The sequence below is a fragment of the Hetaerina americana genome, unplaced genomic scaffold (genome assembly GCF_022747635.1).
Source record: "Hetaerina americana unplaced genomic scaffold, ioHetAmer1.1.p SCAF_217, whole genome shotgun sequence".
Taxonomy (NCBI): domain Eukaryota; kingdom Metazoa; phylum Arthropoda; class Insecta; order Odonata; family Calopterygidae; genus Hetaerina; species Hetaerina americana.
This window is the reverse complement of record NW_027286783.1, coordinates 96,015-117,364: the sequence shown is the minus strand read 5'-3', so window position 1 is coordinate 117,364 and position 21,350 is coordinate 96,015. Positions and strand designations below refer to the sequence as shown.

The following is a 21,350-nucleotide window of genomic DNA, read 5'->3' as shown; positions in this document are numbered from 1 at the left end:
AAATTGCCATGGGCTTTATTTTACGGAAGTTACCCTGTCGCAGGGTTAACAAAATCCACTTAATGATTTACGTGAATGTTACCTGGGTTTTGCTGCATCGTGATGACATCAGGTTCACAATGCTGTTGTGATGTGATGAAACCAAGGCCATCTAAAACAAAAACCATAGAGTGGATTTCATAACAATTTTTCATTTTCTCGATCGATACTGTTATGATGACATTCACAAAGAATCCCTTATTCATGAAGTTTTCTGACAATGATTGCAGAATCCTATCCTCATTGAAGTTTTCATGAAAACTAAAATGGAAGTGGGTTAAGAGTATTTGAAATGTAAAAGGAATAAAAATGAAAAGAATATTAAGATACAGCTAATAAAAATATGTGAAGTGAAACTTCATATTTCCATATCCATAATTCACATAATCCTTGAATTTTTGCAATATTTTATGATTCGTTTACCTGCTCAATAACTTTTACTGTAAGACTTGACTACTTATATTCATCAATGCAATTACAAACCTCATGGTTACAAAAAAAGATTCCCAACTCTCTGCGATTCCAATGCTGATCCCAACTTTTTAAACCAGTGACGTTGATTTATAAAAATAATCACTTCATTCAATGAAATCACTGTTCATAAGAGGTAACTTTTAATGAGAAGCCGTTTAACATAATAATGACGGTTTTCTGAAAAGTTTCCGACCTTGACATGAAGATGGTATCACTCTTCAACTAAAGCTGGGAAATGTATTTGCACATATGCTGAGAGGTACTCGCCAAACTTTCAGCCATTTTGGACTCTTCTGTTGTTATATGACAATCTATTGAGTGAGTAATTGTGAGGGTTTCTGCAAAAATGTAAAAAATTAAGTATCGAGCCGTCATTAAATATTCATTTTGGAAAGGCACTACGCAGACACGTATCAATGACAAATTGGATGCTGTGTATGGGTTGGACTTAGCAGCATAATTAACGACCATGAAATTTTGTGCAGCTGAATTTGAATGTGGCCGCACCAGCTGGGCTAATGATGACCATTCGGGATGGCCAAAAACTGTGACCACCACCAATTAACATTTAAAGTTTCCCTAATGGTACTGGAGGAAAGTCAAATTAAGGTTAGAGAGATGGCTGATCGGCATATTGAAAGAAAGAGTTTGTCATTCCAGTATTCTGATTGTAGAATTGGACATTGATAAACTAATTGCGGGTTGGGTTCCTCATTAGCTCACTTTGGACCAAAAATGCATTAGATGAATGTTTCCAAGGCTCTGTTGAGGCAGTTTTTGCTAAGAATATCAGGTTGTTTGCATCTCTTCATAACTGTGGATGGAAATTAGATACGCCACTACATTTCTGAGATGGAAAGAGCAGTCCAAGCAGTTGACTGCAAAGGGTGAACCTGCTCTGAAAAAGGTAAATACGGTTCCATCGGCCGGGAAGGTGACCGGGCGACTGTTCTTCAGGATGGTCAGAGAATTGTCTTCATCAATTATCTTCAAAAAGGTGAAGCAACAACGGGAGGGAGTGAGGGTAGTCTCCTAAGTTTCCAGCTTAAGCCTCCTTTAAAATTGATAAAATTTTCCCAGTGCCGCTCTTCAACTTTTTTAATCCTTCCAAATGGTAGTTAACATCTTTCTCCGCATGATAGTCATTTTACTCAAGAAGCTTGTTTTAGCAGAACAGGATGGTCTAACTTTATATTTGTAGATACACACTGACAAAGGTACTGTAAATAACAATAAAATGGGAGGGTTGGGTGGATGAATTGTCAAATTTTTCTAATAATTAAAATGTTCATAACATCAAAGAACTCACTGAATCAATGGTATATGCTGGTCATTACTGAGAAATTGAAAAAATTCCTTCATAGCAAAATTATAACTTCAGTGGTTAAGTTATGCCCACTTGAATATGGGAGGCATTCAGAAGGACTGTGCAGGGAGGAACTGGTGTGCTCAGACAGGAAATTGTGTCGTGCTTTACGTGGCACAAGAGTATTTATTGCTTAGATGTATGGGTGCTGACTGAGCCAGCATTCACTTTCAAAATGTGGAACGAAACAACAGCACAGCCTCGAGTTGTTAGGTAAAAAAATAGTCCAGTGAGGCAGTTCATTCCCGTCAATGGTTGCTGCAAACTGTTTGATAATGCATAATAGGATATCTAAATAAAATAATAAAGATACATATCACTCTTGTGCAATGGCATACAGGGTATGGCAGTTAAATCTGGACAAATGAAACTTTTGTTTAAAAGCAAATTTATTTAAAAAAAATACAAATGAAATGAAAATCCTTGCACATGAAAGTAGTGGTATCTGTCAAGAGTAACATTACTCAATGTAATTACCCCCTTCAACTACAATGACCGCATTCCAATCTTGTCCTGAATCGATCGCACGCACTTTGTAAAACAGTGCCCTCCATATTCGTGAATGCTGCTACGATAGCTGTGCGTAGAGATGCAACATTAGGGTGCCTTGTCTCATTGATGACTCTCTCGACTACTCTCCAAACACAATAGTCGAGAGGGTTCAAGTCTGGGCTGTTAGGGGGCCAGAACTCCTTTGAGCAGAACATGTCAATGTTATCTGGGAGCCAGTTTTGGATTAAATGACTCGTATGCGCTGGTACACCGTCCTGTTGAAAGACATATTGTCTCCCCAAGGCCAAGTTACCATCCACAGTTTCACGACATTCTTCAAAATTTGCAAAATTCCTCTGAAATCAGCTCCCGAGCGTTTCCTCGAATGAGATTCCTCGCCGGGTAAGCAAAACTTTCCCCAGACTTCTCCGAAGCATTATACTTCGCCACAATATCGCAAACAGTCGATCTGGGGTACCCAAAGAATCGAACTATTTCACTGGGCGAACTCCCAGTGCGAACACTTTCGATAATAGTGGCTCTTCGATTGTGCATAACATATTGGCCATTTTGAGGTTATGGCTGTTTACTAGATGCCTATAGATTTCAAGAAAGCCAATTGCGACCACCAGTGGAACTATGATATGACAGGAAATTCAAATTGAAAATTGTCCGGAGATACGCACCACACCCCGTACATGGGTCCTTCAAGAATTGCTGAGAATATCCAAGAGATGGCTTTTATTTATTTATTTATTTATTCAGTATAAGTCCGAAAACAGCGCATTCTGGCCTTTACATCGAACTATTAACAACGATAACAATGATCACATTTACAAACACCCAAGCCCTAGGTGGAGGAAAACTCACCCAGGCGGGAATCGAACCCGCGACCCTTGGAATGGCAGACGAGGACGTTACCCCGCCGCCACCGGGGTCGGCGGTATTTTTTTCATTCAACATTTGTATAAAAAGTATCTTTACCATTGTTTTCCTGATGGGTGCAAGAAGTGCTGAATACAGACCATCAGTTAAATGTGTACATGATTCCAAATTGTATCAGCCTAGGCATAAGATGACAGCGCACACCATTTATCACTGAAAATTTGGCGAAGCAAAAGTTGTTTGCTCAACTCCTCCTGAAGGTCTTGATGGATGACCAAGAGCAGAGTCAATTGTCTGCTTGCGAAGACCTGCAACTGCATTGTAATGATTCACCAACCCCCTTGCAGTCCCAACTTGGCACCAGCAGGCTATTTCCTAATCCCTATAAAAGTGAAATCCTCCCACAAAGGACACCACCTTGGGACCCTAAGAGCTGTCAAAAGAAGCTTGCTCGCATACTCTCAAGGACCTTCCGGAATCCACCTATCAGGAAGCCTTCGAGTCGTGGAAAAGCCTCCGACAAAAGTGTGTCGACACTCAAGGGATACACTCTGAAGAATTTTAAGGCATTGTAGCAATATCTGAAATAAATCTATTTTTCCTAAACTTTTCCCGATACATTTTATACAAACCATGGTGTATCAGGAAAGGTTTGCTTTCAGTAACCCTCATCTCTCACTAGATTGCTATTAAAGTGTCAGCTACATCTAACAAATGGTTTCATTTTAGTAGTCAATTGAAGCAATGAATTTTCATTTATTTAGAAAAATGAAAAAAATATAAGTTTCATGAGGTTATGAAACACTTTCATTGAAAAGGATTAACCCTGAAAGAGCTGAGTTGAATGAAGTTCATGGTACTTATTGTACTCATTTGCTTCTGTGTTTGCAACTATTTAATGCAGTCCAAACAAGTAAAATTAAACTGGTATAAACGTGGCTGCACATTACAAATGATGAACACCATTTGGGACATCCAGCGGAAGTGACTTCCTTCCTAATATCTGACAAAACCGACCATATCTTTGGAGTGAAAAGTGAATCAAAGTTCATGAAATAGTAGAGGCATCAGGCACATTACAAGGCACACACGTTTTCAATTTTGCGTGGAAAATTGAGTGTGAAAAAAACTCGGCAAGTTGGGTGCATGTCTACATAATCCTGAAACATACACACTCTTCATACCACCAGCAACAAAATCAACACCACAATATAGACTACACCAGATGATTGTTTTCATGGTCATCAACGCTGGACAGAGCAATAAAAATGCCTCAGCGTAGGCATACTAGCTGTCCATCAACAATGAGAATTAAGTGCGCAATATGCATTGTATTTCTCTGCTATGTATCCATCCTAACAATTGTTTCATGAAATACCACAAAAAGCATTCAACTCAAAAGTGCACCGAGTTATTTAAAATATGAATGGTATTAAATTGAGTAGCTTCAGGCGTGATGTGGTGGAAGTCGAACATAATGAATAACTGATCGTAGCACTTTTCCACTTTATCTAGTGGAAAAGTGCTACGATCAGTTATTCATTATGAATGGTATTGTTCAGAAAAGTTAATCAATGTGAGTGCATTTTCATTCGTTTCAATAGAAAATTTAGTACTTGTTTGTATTTTTTCGTTGATACATGTATCAAATTATCAAAAAAGGAAAACAATTCTTTTGGAGAATGTATTCAAAGATAAAAAATCCTGTCAGTATAAAATGAGCAACTAGTGACCATACATTTTTCCAAAGTTTTGTTCCAGCATATTATTTGTGATTTTTTTAACTGAAACCCATGCAAAACTGTCCCCGAAGAAAAATCTGCAAAAAGAGAGACTTGCATGAAATATAGCCAAAGAAATGGAATGTAACAATCATTGAAAAGTGAGAACAAGGTGTGAGCATGTCTGCTCTAGCATCATACAATTGCTCAATATAACCTATTTGCACCATCCTCAGAGACATGATTAAGGAGATGGATGCTTCAAAGGGGCAAAAGAATATTTACACAATGGTTACATACTCTCAATGATGTTGAAGGGTTGCTCTTCATAAGGATAAATGAAGAGCAATGGCAAGGCGACACTGTTAACAAGAAAACCATTCGTGAAAAGGAGAAATTGATTTGCACTGACCTCGTTAAGAAGATGCCATGATCATTAAAGGCTGCAGAAGAGGTATAAAGGGAACCCATGAGTGTTTCTAGAAGTTCAAGAGAAGAATCAGCATCCACAGCATTACGAGACATGGAGTAGGGGTGAGCCCTGTCTCTAGGGTAGCGGAGAACTTCATCGGTGACTTCAAGAAGCTCGTAGCGTCTGAGGCTTACCTACCCCAACAGGCTTTTAATTATGACAAGATAGGCCTCTTTTGGGAAAAGATGCTGAAGTGAGCCTATGTAACAGCCGAGGAGAAAGCATTTCCCACCTATAAGCCAAAGAAAGGCCATCTAACGCTTTTGCTTTTTTGTGCCAACACAAGCCGTATACCATTGAGTAACACCATAAGCCTTCAAAAATGTCAGGTCCAGAAGAGCATCCTGAATAATGCAACAATTTCCGAGCATAAAAATCATTCGCCTTGGGCAGGATTCAAACCCAGATCCCTTGATGTCCGGAGTCAAAAAAAATTTCAGAGTGTATAAGGAACCCTCAATAGCTTAACAGGCTTAAGCACTCGGCTGTACATTGAGAGGGATCTGGGTTCGAATCCCAGTCAAGGCGAATGATTTTTACACTCTGAATTGTTGCATTGAAATGCATATTAGTGGATGACTCCGTCAAAAGTTACTGTTGTGGCATCTCCCGCAGTTTCTTGGAATTTGAACTTGCTGAATGTGATGTAGAGGTTTGGTGGAGAATAAGAAAACGAGAAGAACTGTTCACTTGAGAAACATCACCCCAATAAGGTGGCAGCTAGGCACGCTAACATTTGTTTAATGATAATGCTGCCACATTTTCACAAAATTTTGAAGCATCGGCAAAGAGAAATGTCTGCAGAATTTTCAAGTAAAAAGAATTAAGAATTTATCAGAGGTGATGAACTACTTATTTTTATTTCCCTTGTTTTCTAGAAATTGAGTTTGCATTCCCAGTTGGTTCATTCTGCGACAGAAGAAACAATGAAGATGATCCACGATCCTAAAAAATGCATACATATTTTTCTTTGAATAAAATGCATGGAATGCAGTATGTTATTTTACGTTAATTTATGCAGGAAAATTGTTTCACTAAATGAGTCTTCTCGCTTTAATGCCTACTATGCATTCTTTCACTCGCATTATCACTTATGGCATTAGACTTTGGGGGGGGGCATGAATCTGATATTAAGCTAATCTTTGTGATGCAGAAAAAGGCAGTCCGTACCTTATCTAATTCATGTCCGCTTGAACACTGTAGACCTCTCTTTTTAAATTTAAAAATTATGACTCTACAATTTATATACATTCTATTCATTAGTTAATGTAAAAGAAAATACGAGTATGTACTCCACTAGAGCTAACGTTCACAGCCATAACACCAGAGCAAAGTCTAATATGGATTTTCCATACTGTAGGCTAGACAGGACTTACAAAGTTGAAGGTCTACCTATCAAATTGTTTAACATGCTTCCAAATTCTGTAAAGTCAGCCTGCAATGTGGTGTTCCACAGGTTTCCGCTGACCTCCAATCCTTTATACTAAATAGAGGAGTATTGTGAGCTAGACTTTACTAGCCTAAAACTATTAGGTCTAGTGTGAGTAGAATATTAGGTCTATGTATACAAATATTTTCAATACAAGTATTTTATTTATGATTATTAATAGTAGTATATTATCTATGAACAACTGTATGTTCCTTTCAAAAGTCTCGAAAAAAAATGTGAAAAATGATGACATCTACCATATGTGAATATGATTATAAGATGAATAAAGTATATTATTATTATTTACGAGGAAGATCCCGGAATGAATCATGCTGTCTGTGAAAATGTCCACTGCATATAAATTGTATTAATACAGCACATGACGAACCAATTCCAACTATCAAAAGTCTAAGGCCAGAAAAGAATCTATGAAAAGATGCATTAATGCACCAGCGATAATCAAAGAATGCATGAAATATCGAAAAAAGAGTAAAAGAGAAAACCTTTCCACAGCATAAAGTCACAGACTCTTTTGACAGTGTCCAGTCCACAAGGTGTTGGCATGGACAACATGCCTATTTCATTTACTGGCACACCCTACTCTATCATTGTTTGGTAGAACCAATCAGATAAAACATTAATATTGACTGGGAAAACCATGCAATTCAACCATTAATCAGTCAGAAATTGAATTGTATTCACGTTATGCTGTCCCTAATCTAATGTGATATTTATCTGCTATGCAGCAATACAATAAAGGCATGTTTTCAATAGGCCAATGATTTTTTTGCTTGAAGAGTTAAGGTTGCGTGCCGTGATCCTTTGGCCAATCAACTCATCTGTAATTTGATTATTATTTCAAACTTTTAAGGGACAAGAAAGAGTTTTATTGAGTTATTAACTGTAAAACAAGCAAATAGTGCAATTTCACTATCACACTGCTGGTAAATCGTTAAGGTATTTCAGATAAACATATTCACAAACTTGAAATATTTATGTGCACCACGTTATACTCTGGCATTGGTACAGCTTTAATCCTATATTTCCAGAACATTTTCATCAGATAATCGCTGACCAAAACTATGCTGGATAATCTAAGGAATATTCCAAAGAGTTCAACAAACAGTGAAAAAACCTATTAAGAGCTTCTATTCCATTTTTATTTCTCAAAACCAGTTACTGTTCGACACAGCGTAAATTAGACTTGCAACATTTTCACTTCCTGGGACAAAAGGGTAATTCTTGACATAAAAATCATTAAAAACCCTGTAACTCACGGTATATCATCAGAATCGACATTGACAATCACATTAAAAATAAATATGAAACATAACAACGTGCAAGTGTGACTGCCCAGCCATTTGAGCACCACCACCACTGTTCCTGGTTAAACGGGCTTTGCGAAGAGAGTGGTGCCCCTCAGCGTTGGCTCCATGAGGCCGAGCGGGGGCGAGGAGCAGTCCGACGAGGAGAAGAGGTTCACTTGCTTGCACTGCAAGCCATACAGCATCATGACCCTTCTCTCCACTTCCTCAATGCCCAGGGATCGGTCACCGCTTGGGTTCTCCAACAGGATCGTTCCTTTCTTCCCTTCAAAGTCAATGTTGACAAACCTGAGAGGAAAAAGTGGTTACACTCTGGACTGAAACGTCCATTTAACACTTTTGGGAAGAATAAGAGTCAGAGGTCAATCCAAAGGCTCACCTCGTAATAAACATATTCACTGTCCCTTCTTTCTGAAAAGAGCATTTTGAATGATTGGAGCAGAGCCGAGTGCAAACTCAACCCCCTGCCAGTTTCAAGGTTTGCTATAGTCATAGCATGCATCGCGAAAGCTACCCGTCACATCCAAGGAAAATTCAAACTATCAGGTAAGAGGAAAAAAACAACTACTTAACAGAATCCTTTTGATTTTAATCTGTACATTGATGACTTAGCTTCCCTAGTCCTGACCTCCCTAGCCCACACGTTACTATATGCCGACGACTGCAAAATTTTTAAGGAAATTAATTCCCCCACGGATTGCTACCACCTTCAGGAGGCTTTAAATAAAATTTCAGAATGGTGCAGCACATGGATGCTAAATTTAAACTCAAATAAATGCAATACTCTAGTTCTCTCCCTAAAAAAAGCTCCTCTTACTATATAATTTCTCCTTTAACTATACAATTAATTCAGTTCCTCTGAATCGTGTTGCTTCTGTCAAGGATCTTGGTGTATTAACTGATCGCAAACTAAATTTCTCAGGTCATATCAAAGCAGTTAAATGCAAAGCCATGTCTCTTCTAGGTCTACTTTACCGCTACACAGAAATAAAAGATGTACAATCTCTAACCGCATATTTCTCAACCATTATCTTACCATTAATTACCTACTGCTCCCCTATATGGTCCATGTCTGCCCTATCTAACCTTAATACCCTTAACACGATAACAAATTTTTTCAGTAAAATTGTCAAGTACAGGGTCCCCCATCTTCGGGACTCGCCCACTGAATCACTTCTTTCCTCGCTCTCGATTTGTAATCTCTCCACTCTACGTCTAAAATCCGATTTAAAACTCATGCATAACACCCTTAACTGCATTAACGACTGTCCTGAACTAATTTCCCTTATCAATTTCAGAGTTCCCCCCCGAGTTACCCGCGATCACTCTTTATTCCACCAACCCGTTCCCAGATTGTCCCTCACCAAACGTTCCCTTTTCTTCCGTCTCCCCGCTTTACTGAATTCCCTTCCCGAAAGCATTGACCCCCTCTCACTCCCAGCCAACACATTTATAAACCTTTCTCTGACACATCTCTCTCAAAAGAACTAGCACAATCTCTCCTTTCACTCCCACATCCCGGTTTTGTTCCTTTCTTTCACTGTTTTTGTTATTTCTATGAAAATTTATCTCTAATAACTGCTAATTATAGTCTTGTTGATGTTTGTATGTTTGTGTCCTTATATGTTGCTGTTATACGTGTCACTATAAATTGGCAATCCTGCTGTATGTGCACAATTTTTACTAAATAAATAAATAACATCACTGCAAAGGTAACTTCACCTCTCAAAGTAAACTGGGAATTTCTATATTTCTGGGAAGTTATCCTCCTTGACATCACTCAGTCTAACAAAATCACAGTATTTGAAAATCAAACTAAATGATAAGTTTCCTTGTACTTCAAAACTGGTCAACTTATTCTCATTAAATATGTTAATATTCAAATACAGACAATTTCTCAATATGCATGGGTTTCATGTATGCCCTGCAGATAATCCATTCATGATTTCCCAACTCAAGTCAAAGTAGGAGCCATCCATTTCAAATTCATTTAAAAAAGGCTCATTTTGTTCTTCACATGCCTTTACATGGCTAGTATGATGGGGTACATATTAAAACAAAACTTATTTTCCATAAAAATTAAAATGATGATGACTAATTTCCTCTATTAATAATAATAATACTTTATTCATTTTGATAATTGGTGCAACTACATTAAATGTTGCCAAAGTAAATATTACTTAATATATAAACATAAGTTCTTTAATGTGATAAAGATTTCACAAAAGAAAGTGGGTGAGCAAGTAACCAGGTATATACCATATATTCATGAAATTCAGGACACAGTCTGATTTCAACTGTGTAAGCAGACAACTATACAGTCGAGTGTTCTTGTTATGAAATGAGTTGTAAGTTGAGGACAGTCTACAATAAGTAATATATAGATTTGCTTTACCCCTTGTGGTGTAATTATGAATGTGAGATCTTAGTTTCTAGATTAACTTTCACATGAATCAGAGCCTTAAAGATATATAAACTAAATACAGTCATGATTCCATACTTAATTAAAAAAGGTTTGCAGGAATCACGTGGTGGTATATTAGCAGGAGAGTGAATAGCTCTTATAAGGTCATTATTTTGAAATAACTATTTAAAATATTATGTCATAAATTTGAATCAGCTGTGTGGCAGTGATCTAGATTACAAATGCTTAAGGTGGAAAATACTTGCTCTCTGTTGAAATTAAATTTAAAATACTTCGCCTTTCCACATAAACTTTATGTGAAAAGTTTATGTGGAAAGGCGAAGCGAATGTTTTACTCTGAAATGTGCTCTAAAATCAGCCTGTGTCTTATGGGGCAGGGGTACACACGTATAATTTCAATCTATACAACGATTCACTGGAAAATATTTATCTATTTCATATTCTATTATGTATTTTTTCCAGCATCAGGCACAGATAATGGCTGCTTTTAATATAAATTTAGATAATATCACACTGTTTTGAATCAGTAGCACAAACAGTTTAAATATTTCATTGAAAACACTTTCTAAAAAAAATCCCAAATCAATCTTTAAGTTATACAATGCAGCACATTTAGTTTTGTTTAACACATTCATGGCCCAGCCACAAAACTTGACTCGCATAGGGTTAATGGGGGGATGTCACCACTCTGCTAATATATACTGCTTCTCTCCCGATAAACTTGGAGTCTATTGGCATTCAACCGTAAGTAGCATGGGAACGTCATACAGGTAGAGAAAACAGTTGCTTTTAGTATCAATTTATGTAATATCAAAAGAATAACACAACCTAAGCATGGAATTAAAGTTTGAATAATAAAAACCTCTCATGGGATCTTAAGAGAGATATTGCTGTACCCTCACATCCAGGGTATCACACACAGCCTGTATCCTTAGCCCCTTGTTTCTTGCCCTCTATGTGGTGGATGATATTATTGTCTGTGCCATCCCCAAAGATTGCAACATTTTGCTACATACCAATGATTGAAATATAGTTAAGTGCATCAATCGAGCAACACAATAAAAACATTATAAGGAAAATACAATGTGCCTAGAAGGTTGACATGAGGTAGCATTAAGCAGTATGTTTCAGCTACAAATCTCGTTTCCTTTTAGCTTTCTTTTGCTTTGAAATTATTAATTAATTTTCAAATAATACATTAGCTTAAACTAACTTGTTCACAAAAATAATACACTAGGATGTGTGTCATGGGGAAAATGTTTCCACGATGCTTATGTGACCGCTACCTGCCTCCAGTTCATTGTGTCAGATATATCTGATACAATATATTTTTAAAACTAATACCCTTTCGTCACAAGTCATAGGGATCTCAAATTTTAGGCCAATTTGAAATGATTTCAGGAACAAGTAGTCAATGGTTATCGACAAAATGTACACTTCACATTGATATTGCTTATTTTAATGAGCTATTTCAACATTGATATATTCTTCAATAAATTATTTGGTAATGGGTTAATCCCATTTTGAAGATTTAGTCAAGGGTGATGACCACGTAGTCTGAAGCAACTGGCCATCATATAACCATGAAGTAACTCAGCTCCTTTTATTACAATCAGAGAGATATTTATCACTAAGCATATTACTGCCCAAAGAAACCCTAACTAATAGGAAAATGAATGAGAATCTTTAAATACTTCCTGCAGAAAATTACTACTATCGCTAATGTCACTTACCCGACAGCTGTCTCTCCTTTTTGTGGGCATTCACACTTAATACTTGCATCCTCCTTCAAGGGGCAAATGAATATCTCTTTCCCCATCCAATTCTTTACGTCAACCTCAGAATTGTGTGAAATTTCTTGCAATCCACCATCAAAGAGGCAAAGCTTGTATCTTATACCGTAGAGGCCAAAGAGGTTGTCAACCTAATCAGAGAGAAATATGGTAACTTGCTGTTAACTCTTAAGCACATCACATGCAACCACCTATGATTTTCATTTTTTTACCCCACAAAGCTGTACTAAAAATTGTGGAATTTTCGAAACTGTTCTACAGAGCAAATGTTTTACCTTAAAATCACAAAAGTTTCTATATGAAGGATAAGAGGACCAAATAAAGCCCCTCGCACAAAGAAAAACACTGGCTAGAAACACATTGATTTCATCCAGTTTTGCTGCAGTGATGCCAGTGAGGCAGATTTGTTTATTTATTTAACATTTTCACAAATCATTTATTGTTAATATCGATAAATTTCATGAGAAAAGTAGCACAGGCTTTTAGAATGGAAAGATTTTCTAGTTAAACCAAACATTTAAGAATTTTATGAAAAAAATAGAAACCATGCTTCAACAATTCATGGCACCACACAATTCCTTATGCTCTCTTTATCTGTTGGCATGTAGTTTGAAGGAACGCCATGGCATCGCATACCTCTTTCTGGAATTGTGCCATTGAGAGGAGCAGGTTCTCGCCTACAGGATTCTCTAAAAGGAGTGTTCCATGGGAGCCTTTGATGCCCAGTCGAGTAGGCAGACCATCACACAGCCACACATTCACATAACTGGGAAGAAAACCACCAACTAGGGTTTAGAACTGGACAAAGTCACAAAATGCAGCTTTTATGATTGAGTCATTACATCAGCGATACAATAGATGAGAGAAAAGAAGCTGATGAGGTGGTTGCTGGTCTATTGACAGCTTTCGACTGAGTGCATCACTATAGGTAATTTTTAAAGTTGGAGCCTTGACCATTGGACTCATAAGTATTATATAATAAATAAATAATATAATAAATACATAATAAATACTATAATAAATAAGCAATGGATTAAAAATTTTCTCATTGGTAGAATTCAAAGAGTGAAAATAGGGCATCATTTTTCTTTAGAGGGGAACATTATATCAGGAGTTCCACAAAGTAACATTATAGGGCCATTACTTTTTCTGAGTTGCGTAAACAATCTACCTAATCCATTATTGAAATAGAAAGAAAGACTCGTACTTCTTAACGTAAAACGTAAAATCGCATCATCGCATCGCATCGCATCATCTACAGATGGATAGAAGAAGCTAACGACCAACTGATACTCCAAAATGACATCGTTCGACTGGGCAAATAGGTTATAAATTATAATATGGGCAATAACATAAGTAAGAGCATTTATTAAATTGTTCTAATAAAAAGAAATTACAATCGTATACTTACACTATCTTTGGAGATATAATCCCACGTAACAGTGCCTGAAAATGTTTAGGAGTTGACGAACTTGGGTGGGGGAATCAAGTTGATTATATGACATGGAAGTCAATTAAAGTACTTCATTCGGTAGTGAGAAATTTAAAAGGAATCTGTACAGCTACAAAAGAAAAAGCACTTAAGGTCTTGGTTTGCCCAATCCTGGAATATTTGTGCATGGTTAGGGGCCTGTATATGGTATGTGCCATAAAAAGATAGAAAAAAGCAACAAAAGGTAGCCAGATACATACTCAGAAGGCACAAAAGGCCATATAGCAAAACAGAGTAGTAGTAGTATTTAGGGGAGGCGACCGACAACTGAGGTCATTTGCGCCATAGGGGATGGACAGGAAAGGATGAAGGGTGGAGAGAAACCTGGCGTTGGCATTAGCCTACTCTTTACGAAACGCGCCAAGGGGTCCGCAGCTTAACGTCCCATCCGATGGACGGCGTACTCAAAGTGCCCTCCACAAAGCACCTCAAGTAAGGATCGAGATACCTCGGAAAAATATTCAACACCGCCGAGATTTGAACCCGGGCCCTCAGGGTGGGAAGCTGGTACGTTAGCCCCCGCACCATCTCGATCCCCCAGCACAACAGACATATTGGGCATTTTGAAATGGGATAGTTTGCAAAGTAGTAGGAAGATGTTAGGCACAATGCAGAGAATAGTTATAAATGAGATAGCATGGGAAGATTAAAGAAAGGAAATACACAAATCAAATTTTAAGGAGAAAAACATCCACAGTGTTAAAATAAAAATAAGAACCCAAAAAATAAAATACCTAAAAGTTTTGGCTTTTAAATGGAAGTAATGTGGAATGAAACCAGTTACCTGGAGAGTTACTTGAGCCCTTTCCATCAAATGCTATGAGTTTTAAGGACAGGTATAAGACTACACTAAGGATCGGGTGATTTCCCCTGCAATGCTTGCATGTGATATTGGTGTCTGTGCCATGTGGACGGAATGAGAAGTTGGACCATGAGTGTGGGTGATGTTGGACAGTATATGATGTTGGTCCGTGTGATTTTGGTTGAGATGTAATGTTGGACAGCACATGATTTGGTGAAATGCTGAGCCACGTACTGTATCACTTTGTATTTCCCTTTATTATCCATGCAGCTGTTTAATTTTTCCTGTCCCCATAGGATTTCTCCCAAGAAACCCCCCTCCTCACCCACCATACCAAGTGCTTCCTCATTTGTTTTCTTCTCGGTCCATTTCACCTTCTCCATTCTTCTCCACACCCACATCTCAAAAGCCTCCAGTCTACATCTATCCTCCTGTTTCAACGACCACGTTTCTGCGCTTTCCATAGCAAAGTTTTAACGAGCCTTTTCTTAATATCCTTACTCAATGTCCCTGTCATCAACTCCCTCCCCCTTGTGAAAGCCTCTTTGCCTTTTGCAATTTTTCTCCTTACGTCCCTACTACTTTGACCGTGTTGGTCCAAAACACTTCCGAGATACATAAACTTTTCTACCTGTTCTAGTTTTTGCCCTCCTATTTTAATGTTTAGCTTAGCCTTTTTCTTTCTAGAAAATCGCACAACCTTTGTTTTATTATTATTGATTCTCATCCCATACCTGTCGCACTGAATTTCCAATTCACTAAGCAATGCTTGCAACCCCTGGGCTGACTGACAAACTAAAGCTTGGTCATCGGCAAACCTAACTGATTTTATGAATTCCCCGCCCACTTTCATTCCTACCTCCAGTTCTTCCTGTGCCTCTTTAATCATTTCCTCTACAAAAAGGTTGAACAGCAATGGTGATAATGGGCAATCCTGCCTTACACCTCTTCCTAACACTGCCCATCCACCACTGGCACCTGAGCAGTCTGAGACATCTTGAAAGCATCTTGACAGATTGAACAGCAACGGTGATAATGAGCAACCCTGCCTTACATCTCTTCCTAACATTGCACATCCGGACTCCCTGTTCCCCACTCGCACCTGAGCATTCTGAGACATGTACAGGCTCTGGATTAGCCTCCTATCCCTCCAATCTATTCCTATTTTCTGCAATATACTCATTAGTTTATCCCAATTCACTCTATCAAATACTTCTCCGAAATCAACGAAACAGGCGAATACGCCCTGGTTGTATTCTATATTCCTCTCGATTAATAATCTCACTACTGCAATGGCATCACGCATGCCACTTCCCTTCCTAAACCCAAGCTGATCATCCCCTAAGTAATCACTTGCCCTATTCTCTATCCTTTTGTTGATGATCCTGAGAACCACTTTAGCTTAGCCTTTACCTTTTTCGGAATAGGAACTAACACTGATCTCACAAAGTCTTCTGGCCAGTTTCCTCCCTCTTAGATACTCTGAATAAGCCCATACAGCCTCTTCCTCCCACATTTTCCTAAAAATTTCAGTAGTTCCACAGGAATGTTGCCCACCCCCACGGCCTTATTTGATTATATTTTAATTAATAGATAATAAAAAACAAAGAGCGGGAAGAACATTTTTATAGCATAAAGAAAGGCTCAATTCCTCTAGGGTGTCAAATCTGTCCTTCACTCACAAAATGAATCGGTCAGAGTGATCAGTCATGACACATGTAGAAGTTATTGCAAATCACTATACCCCACTAATTACATTATTAAAGTTTCAACCTATATATTCATGCTATCTTATTTGATGTTAAGAAAATAGAAAATAAAATCCTTATGCGTTTCAATAAAAGCATTATTACAAAATAAGAAACAGACATAAGCTCAAAGCATTGTATAATCGAATTAACTACCGGTTCCAGCATAGAGCACCAGCATTTCAGCATTCAAATTCAAACTGTATCATTGCACATTGACCAAGCCTTTTTATTCAGTCCATGAATTCCTTGACACTCACACAATCACAACTTGGTTTTCAAGTCAAATGTATAGTAATATGTATACAAGTACTCTGTTTTGTGTTTTCAACAATTTTTTATTATGCCAATCATAGTATTTAACCATAAAATGGCAAATAAAGATTATGATTACGTTTGGGGTCAAAATAACAGCTTTGTGTAAATGTTGAAAATTAGACAAATAATTGAGGGATTTTCAAACATGTAATTTGAGGATACATAAATTACAGGTTTGAAGATGAAATTTATATTTTCCATACTGTAATAAAAAATTCTTGGTTCAACAGTTGATGGACCACTTCGATATACAGCAGTGTTACAATTACAAGAGTAAATGAGCACACTTACCTAACTATTGGTTTATTTTCCAATTCTCCAACACTCTTCTGAGATGATGATAGGTTTGAATTTTTTGTAAGCTTTAAATAGAGGGTGGTCCCCTTTATCTGCAATGTAAAGAGGGAATGCCGTCAGTCCATTTACCCATGCAGTCACAGCTATGGGACTCTCATTCTCAACAATAGAAACAACAGCACTTGACCATGATCCAATTACCAAAGTTTTCTCATCCATTATCACCGACTGTGAGGAATACTCGCACAAGGGGTGCATTGGAGTCTTGGTGGTGCTCTCAATGAACTCCTTGTGCGATACTATTATGGCACTCAGGCCTCCTGACTCCGGAGTCACTTGATAGTACACGTCCACTGCATCCAGTGGCACCAAGTGCGCCTTCTTCCTCAGCTTCTGGACTCGGTTGATCACTTCGCGCGCCAGTCCCTCATCAAGCATAGTCTGATCAGGAGTTACATCCAAAAGAACCAGGAGCTGAAACAAATTCAAGTTTAGGTCATGCTCCATTCAAGTATTTTGATACAAATGCTGCAGCGCAAAGAACAATTTTAAGCAATAAATTAAATCAAAAGAATATAATAAGCAAAAAATAAATGCAATCATTGATTTGATATCAATTAAATAAAATAAAGATAAATTAAATAACTTCAATCAATCACCTCCAAAAGAATCGTATAATAGCCATGCAAATGAAAAGTGGAAGGGAAACAGAAGCCAAAATAAAGAAAGGACTTAGACATGGATAGGCAGCTTACTGACTGTAACAGAATGGATGGTTGAAAATTTCCTACTAGAATTTTTGGATGAGTTCTTGTGTTTCTCTTTTGCTATGAATTATTTTGATTTGGTTGGTGAATGAACAAGATGCCACTCCATTCACAGTCATTTACTCTCAGGTCTTGCATTATAAAATCCATGAACCCAATTTTCCAAGCTTAATGCACAATTTTATTGCATATTATAGCTCCACGGAAAGTGGCATCGTGAATTCATGACGTGGCCGTTGAACAGGGGTCCAGTCGAACAGCAATCCGCACACTATATACTATGCCCACAGTTAACTGACGTGAGTCACGTTGCTTTCCCAAGATCTACCATTACCTCTCCCGCCACAAATCACCCCACTCCAGCCATCTGCATCTTGTACTCGCATTGCAAGTGCACCATACGGCATGACCCGATACTAATTTCTTTATGGCCCTTGTACTTTGGATTTTAACCACTACTAATTGAGAGTTCAGGACAGAAAAAACTTCCATCAGCTCCTTAACTTGTATGACCAGACCTGATCGGTATATGAACTGAGGAGTTGACTGAGACAGTTGTCTGTTGAGGTTGATCTTTAAATATTCAATCACAACATTTTCGTGTCAAAATGTAATCTCAAGTGTTTGGTCAGTCCACTTCTGCCCAAAGCAAGCTGCAACTGGAAAGAGAAATCAATGGGCCCTCTTTGTGTGCCTGCTCATGCTGTCAAGACATCATACCCCGCTGACCTCTTCTTCCAATTCCAACGACACCTTTAGCAACTTCTCTTCCAAGTTTATACTTCCCCTAGTCTGTAATTGCCCTTTTCTTCCATATAAAACGAGTTTCAAGTCCAGGCAGAAAACATTTAAATCCAAAAATGATTGCTTAATCAGCAAAAAAGCAAACGGTAAAAGACAAGGCATAAGGTAAGTACAATGATGATTAGCCTATGGACTACATTCATATTAAAAATAATATAAAAATCTGTAAAGCATGGCATAAAGACATTACAATGTCTCAGAATACAAAATACTAATCATGACTCCAATTGACAATCACTTCCTATGTCAACTCCAAAATACTGAATGGTGTGCGCCATGCCTGAGGAGGGAGGGAGAGAAGGGAGCATTGGGGAGAGTTGCAGGGAAACAAGAGCTGTCCCACGGAAGGAAGTCTGGAGGGGTGTGCTGCATCTGCAGCGTTTTTGATTCCCACCATGAAGCCAGTTATTTCTATGACACTGCAGAAGGGGAAGTGAGAAATGCACAAAAAATCACTCAGCATTAGCATCATTTCCGAGTTGCTCTTTAGAACCTCACACTGCTCCGAGATGTCCACCAACCAGGGTTACTTTCCAAAAACATGCATTTCAAAAAGCAAAGCCATTATTCATCCACATCTACATCAATACCCAGCGAGGTAGCAAAAAGGTGTGTGGCAGGGGGTGCAGCACCAGGAGGAAAGGGTAGGGGATGAGGGGGTTAGGGGATTTTCAAATGGATGGGGAAAGTTGGGGGGAACCTGCAAAAAAAATATATATAAATATTCTAGTAAATATATTCCAAGACGTATATTATTCCAAGAATGCCCTACATTTGCCCCATAATAAATATGGTTGGAGTGAAAACTGAAGTGATCCAACTGGCATGTCGGTGAGAGTATTGCTCCCAACCAGGTATATGAGTAACCATTTTCTTTGGTGTATGCAATTTATTCACTTATGTTCCTTGCAAAGAGGCAATACTGTTGCTGGAAGACACAATGGAGAAAAGGCATCAAGACCCAGCTTTGATAGTACAAGCTCTAAAGCTCCTAAAAGCAGCACTAATATGAATCAGCAATCCACATTCCCGAAAACAGATTCCCTCAGAATTGTATTCGATGTCTATAATGAAATACTTTTGCTAATTGAGGGTCAACCCATTTTTTCAAATGCTTTTCTAATTAGTCTGAACACTTTTTTTACCATGTTCTTGTAATCATTTTCAAAAATTGGAAAATTGTCAAAATAATTTGCATCAGCCTCAGTGGAAGAATGTCTTTTGATCTCCCTCTTAATTTCCTTGGGTGCAGATGGAGCCCAAATAACTGCCATGCAAATCTCATCATCCTAATCTTAGGCCCAAGTTAAGGGCTGGTATCTTGGGAATTCCTCACCGAATTTCTACTTTACATCATTAACATCTATCACAAAATTGTGGTTGCACCAAGCAACATACTTAATATTTCATCAATACAGGCAGTTCCCAAGTTATGTAGCCTCTAAATTGCCTCAATCCACACTTTACACAACCCACCACTGTCAAAAAAGGTGGCATTTTGTTTAATCAGTGATGTGGAAAAAAAACAAAATCTAATTTACATAAGTTTATCACAAGTTCCAAACTTGTAAATGCAATAAAAAAATATCACAGCATCCTGTACAAGTTGAAAAAACAAACATGAGTTGTTTTCGGAAACAACTGTGACCAGTCTGCGTGCCACAGGAATTGTCGGAAAATGATACCCAGGAAGTCCTATAAAATTGACAAGCCTATTCATGAGAAGTGAAAAATAAACAAACTTCAACACTTCAAACTCGTCCATATTTGATTCACACTTTTTTCCAAGCTGTGATGTTAAATGCGACGATAGACACATGCAAATTAGATTTTTTGGGATAAGAGGAATGCTTACCTCGCCTTCCGAGTGTGCCTCATACTTCTCTGCCAGTTCCTTTGCAGCAGTACCGGTGAAGTTGAACATTATCCTAAGATCTTCTGTTTCCAGAGTATGCCCGAGGATTTCAATGCTTCCGCTGGCCAAAAACTGATTGATCTGCTCATCAGTCAACTCCTGGTGAAAGCAAGAGATGCATGAATCAGTTAGTTACCTTGCCATATCCACCCAAGAGAAGACTGGAGTGAGATCTAACAGTGGAGGGGAGAAGGTTCCCTTCCTCAATGCCAACTAGGATTTAATCATGCATCAGCATGCTAGAAAGAATCCATCACATGCACACATTAGTACTCCTAATTCATACAGCTAAATGAGATGCAGTATATTGGAACTTAAAACAACAAGCGCCTCGCATAGTGAGTAATTCACAAAATGAGTTGAAACATTTTCCTTTCAATAACTCCCTCAAAGAGCAACTTTGGTGTAATGAGTAAAGAGGAAAGGGGGATATTAATAATGATTGTGCACCTGCTGCTTCAGTTTTAAGTTTGATGATATTTTGTTCATAGTTTTAAAAATGTCCACAAAGATAAAGCCACGAGCAGAAGGATATTAGAGCATAAAAATAACTGTAGAAATAAAAATAAAATTATTGAAAAGCAGGCCTGAGATGTTCACGATCTAGCAGACTCCTACAATGGGTCGACATAAACTATTTGCCCTATCCTCAAGAACAAGGACAAAATTAAGGGGATAGATGCTTCAAAGGAAGTAACAAGAACATCTACGGTTAACGTAGCCAGGATATAGCAAAATATTTTAAACTGTGTTTAGAAAAAAAAATCAAACTTAAAATAAATAGAA

The 21,350-nt window shown here is 38.0% G+C and overlaps 1 protein-coding gene across 1 annotated transcript in view; it reads right to left on the bottom strand.

The window, feature by feature from the left end:
- Positions 1-8,024: 8,024 nt before the first annotated feature.
- Positions 8,025-21,350, bottom strand: part of IleRS (Isoleucyl-tRNA synthetase) — a 107,738-nt gene continuing 94,412 nt past the window's right edge. Inside the window, exons 18-23 of the mRNA XM_071586300.1 lie at positions 20,505-20,663; positions 17,280-17,552; positions 17,073-17,170; positions 13,058-13,187; positions 12,362-12,552; positions 8,025-8,491 (exon numbers count right to left, since the gene is read on the bottom strand). Coding sequence (XP_071442401.1) covers positions 8,266-8,491; positions 12,362-12,552; positions 13,058-13,187; positions 17,073-17,170; positions 17,280-17,552; positions 20,505-20,663 — 1,077 coding nt within the window. The 3' untranslated portion in view covers positions 8,025-8,265. The remainder of the gene's footprint in view (positions 8,492-12,361; positions 12,553-13,057; positions 13,188-17,072; positions 17,171-17,279; positions 17,553-20,504; positions 20,664-21,350) is intronic.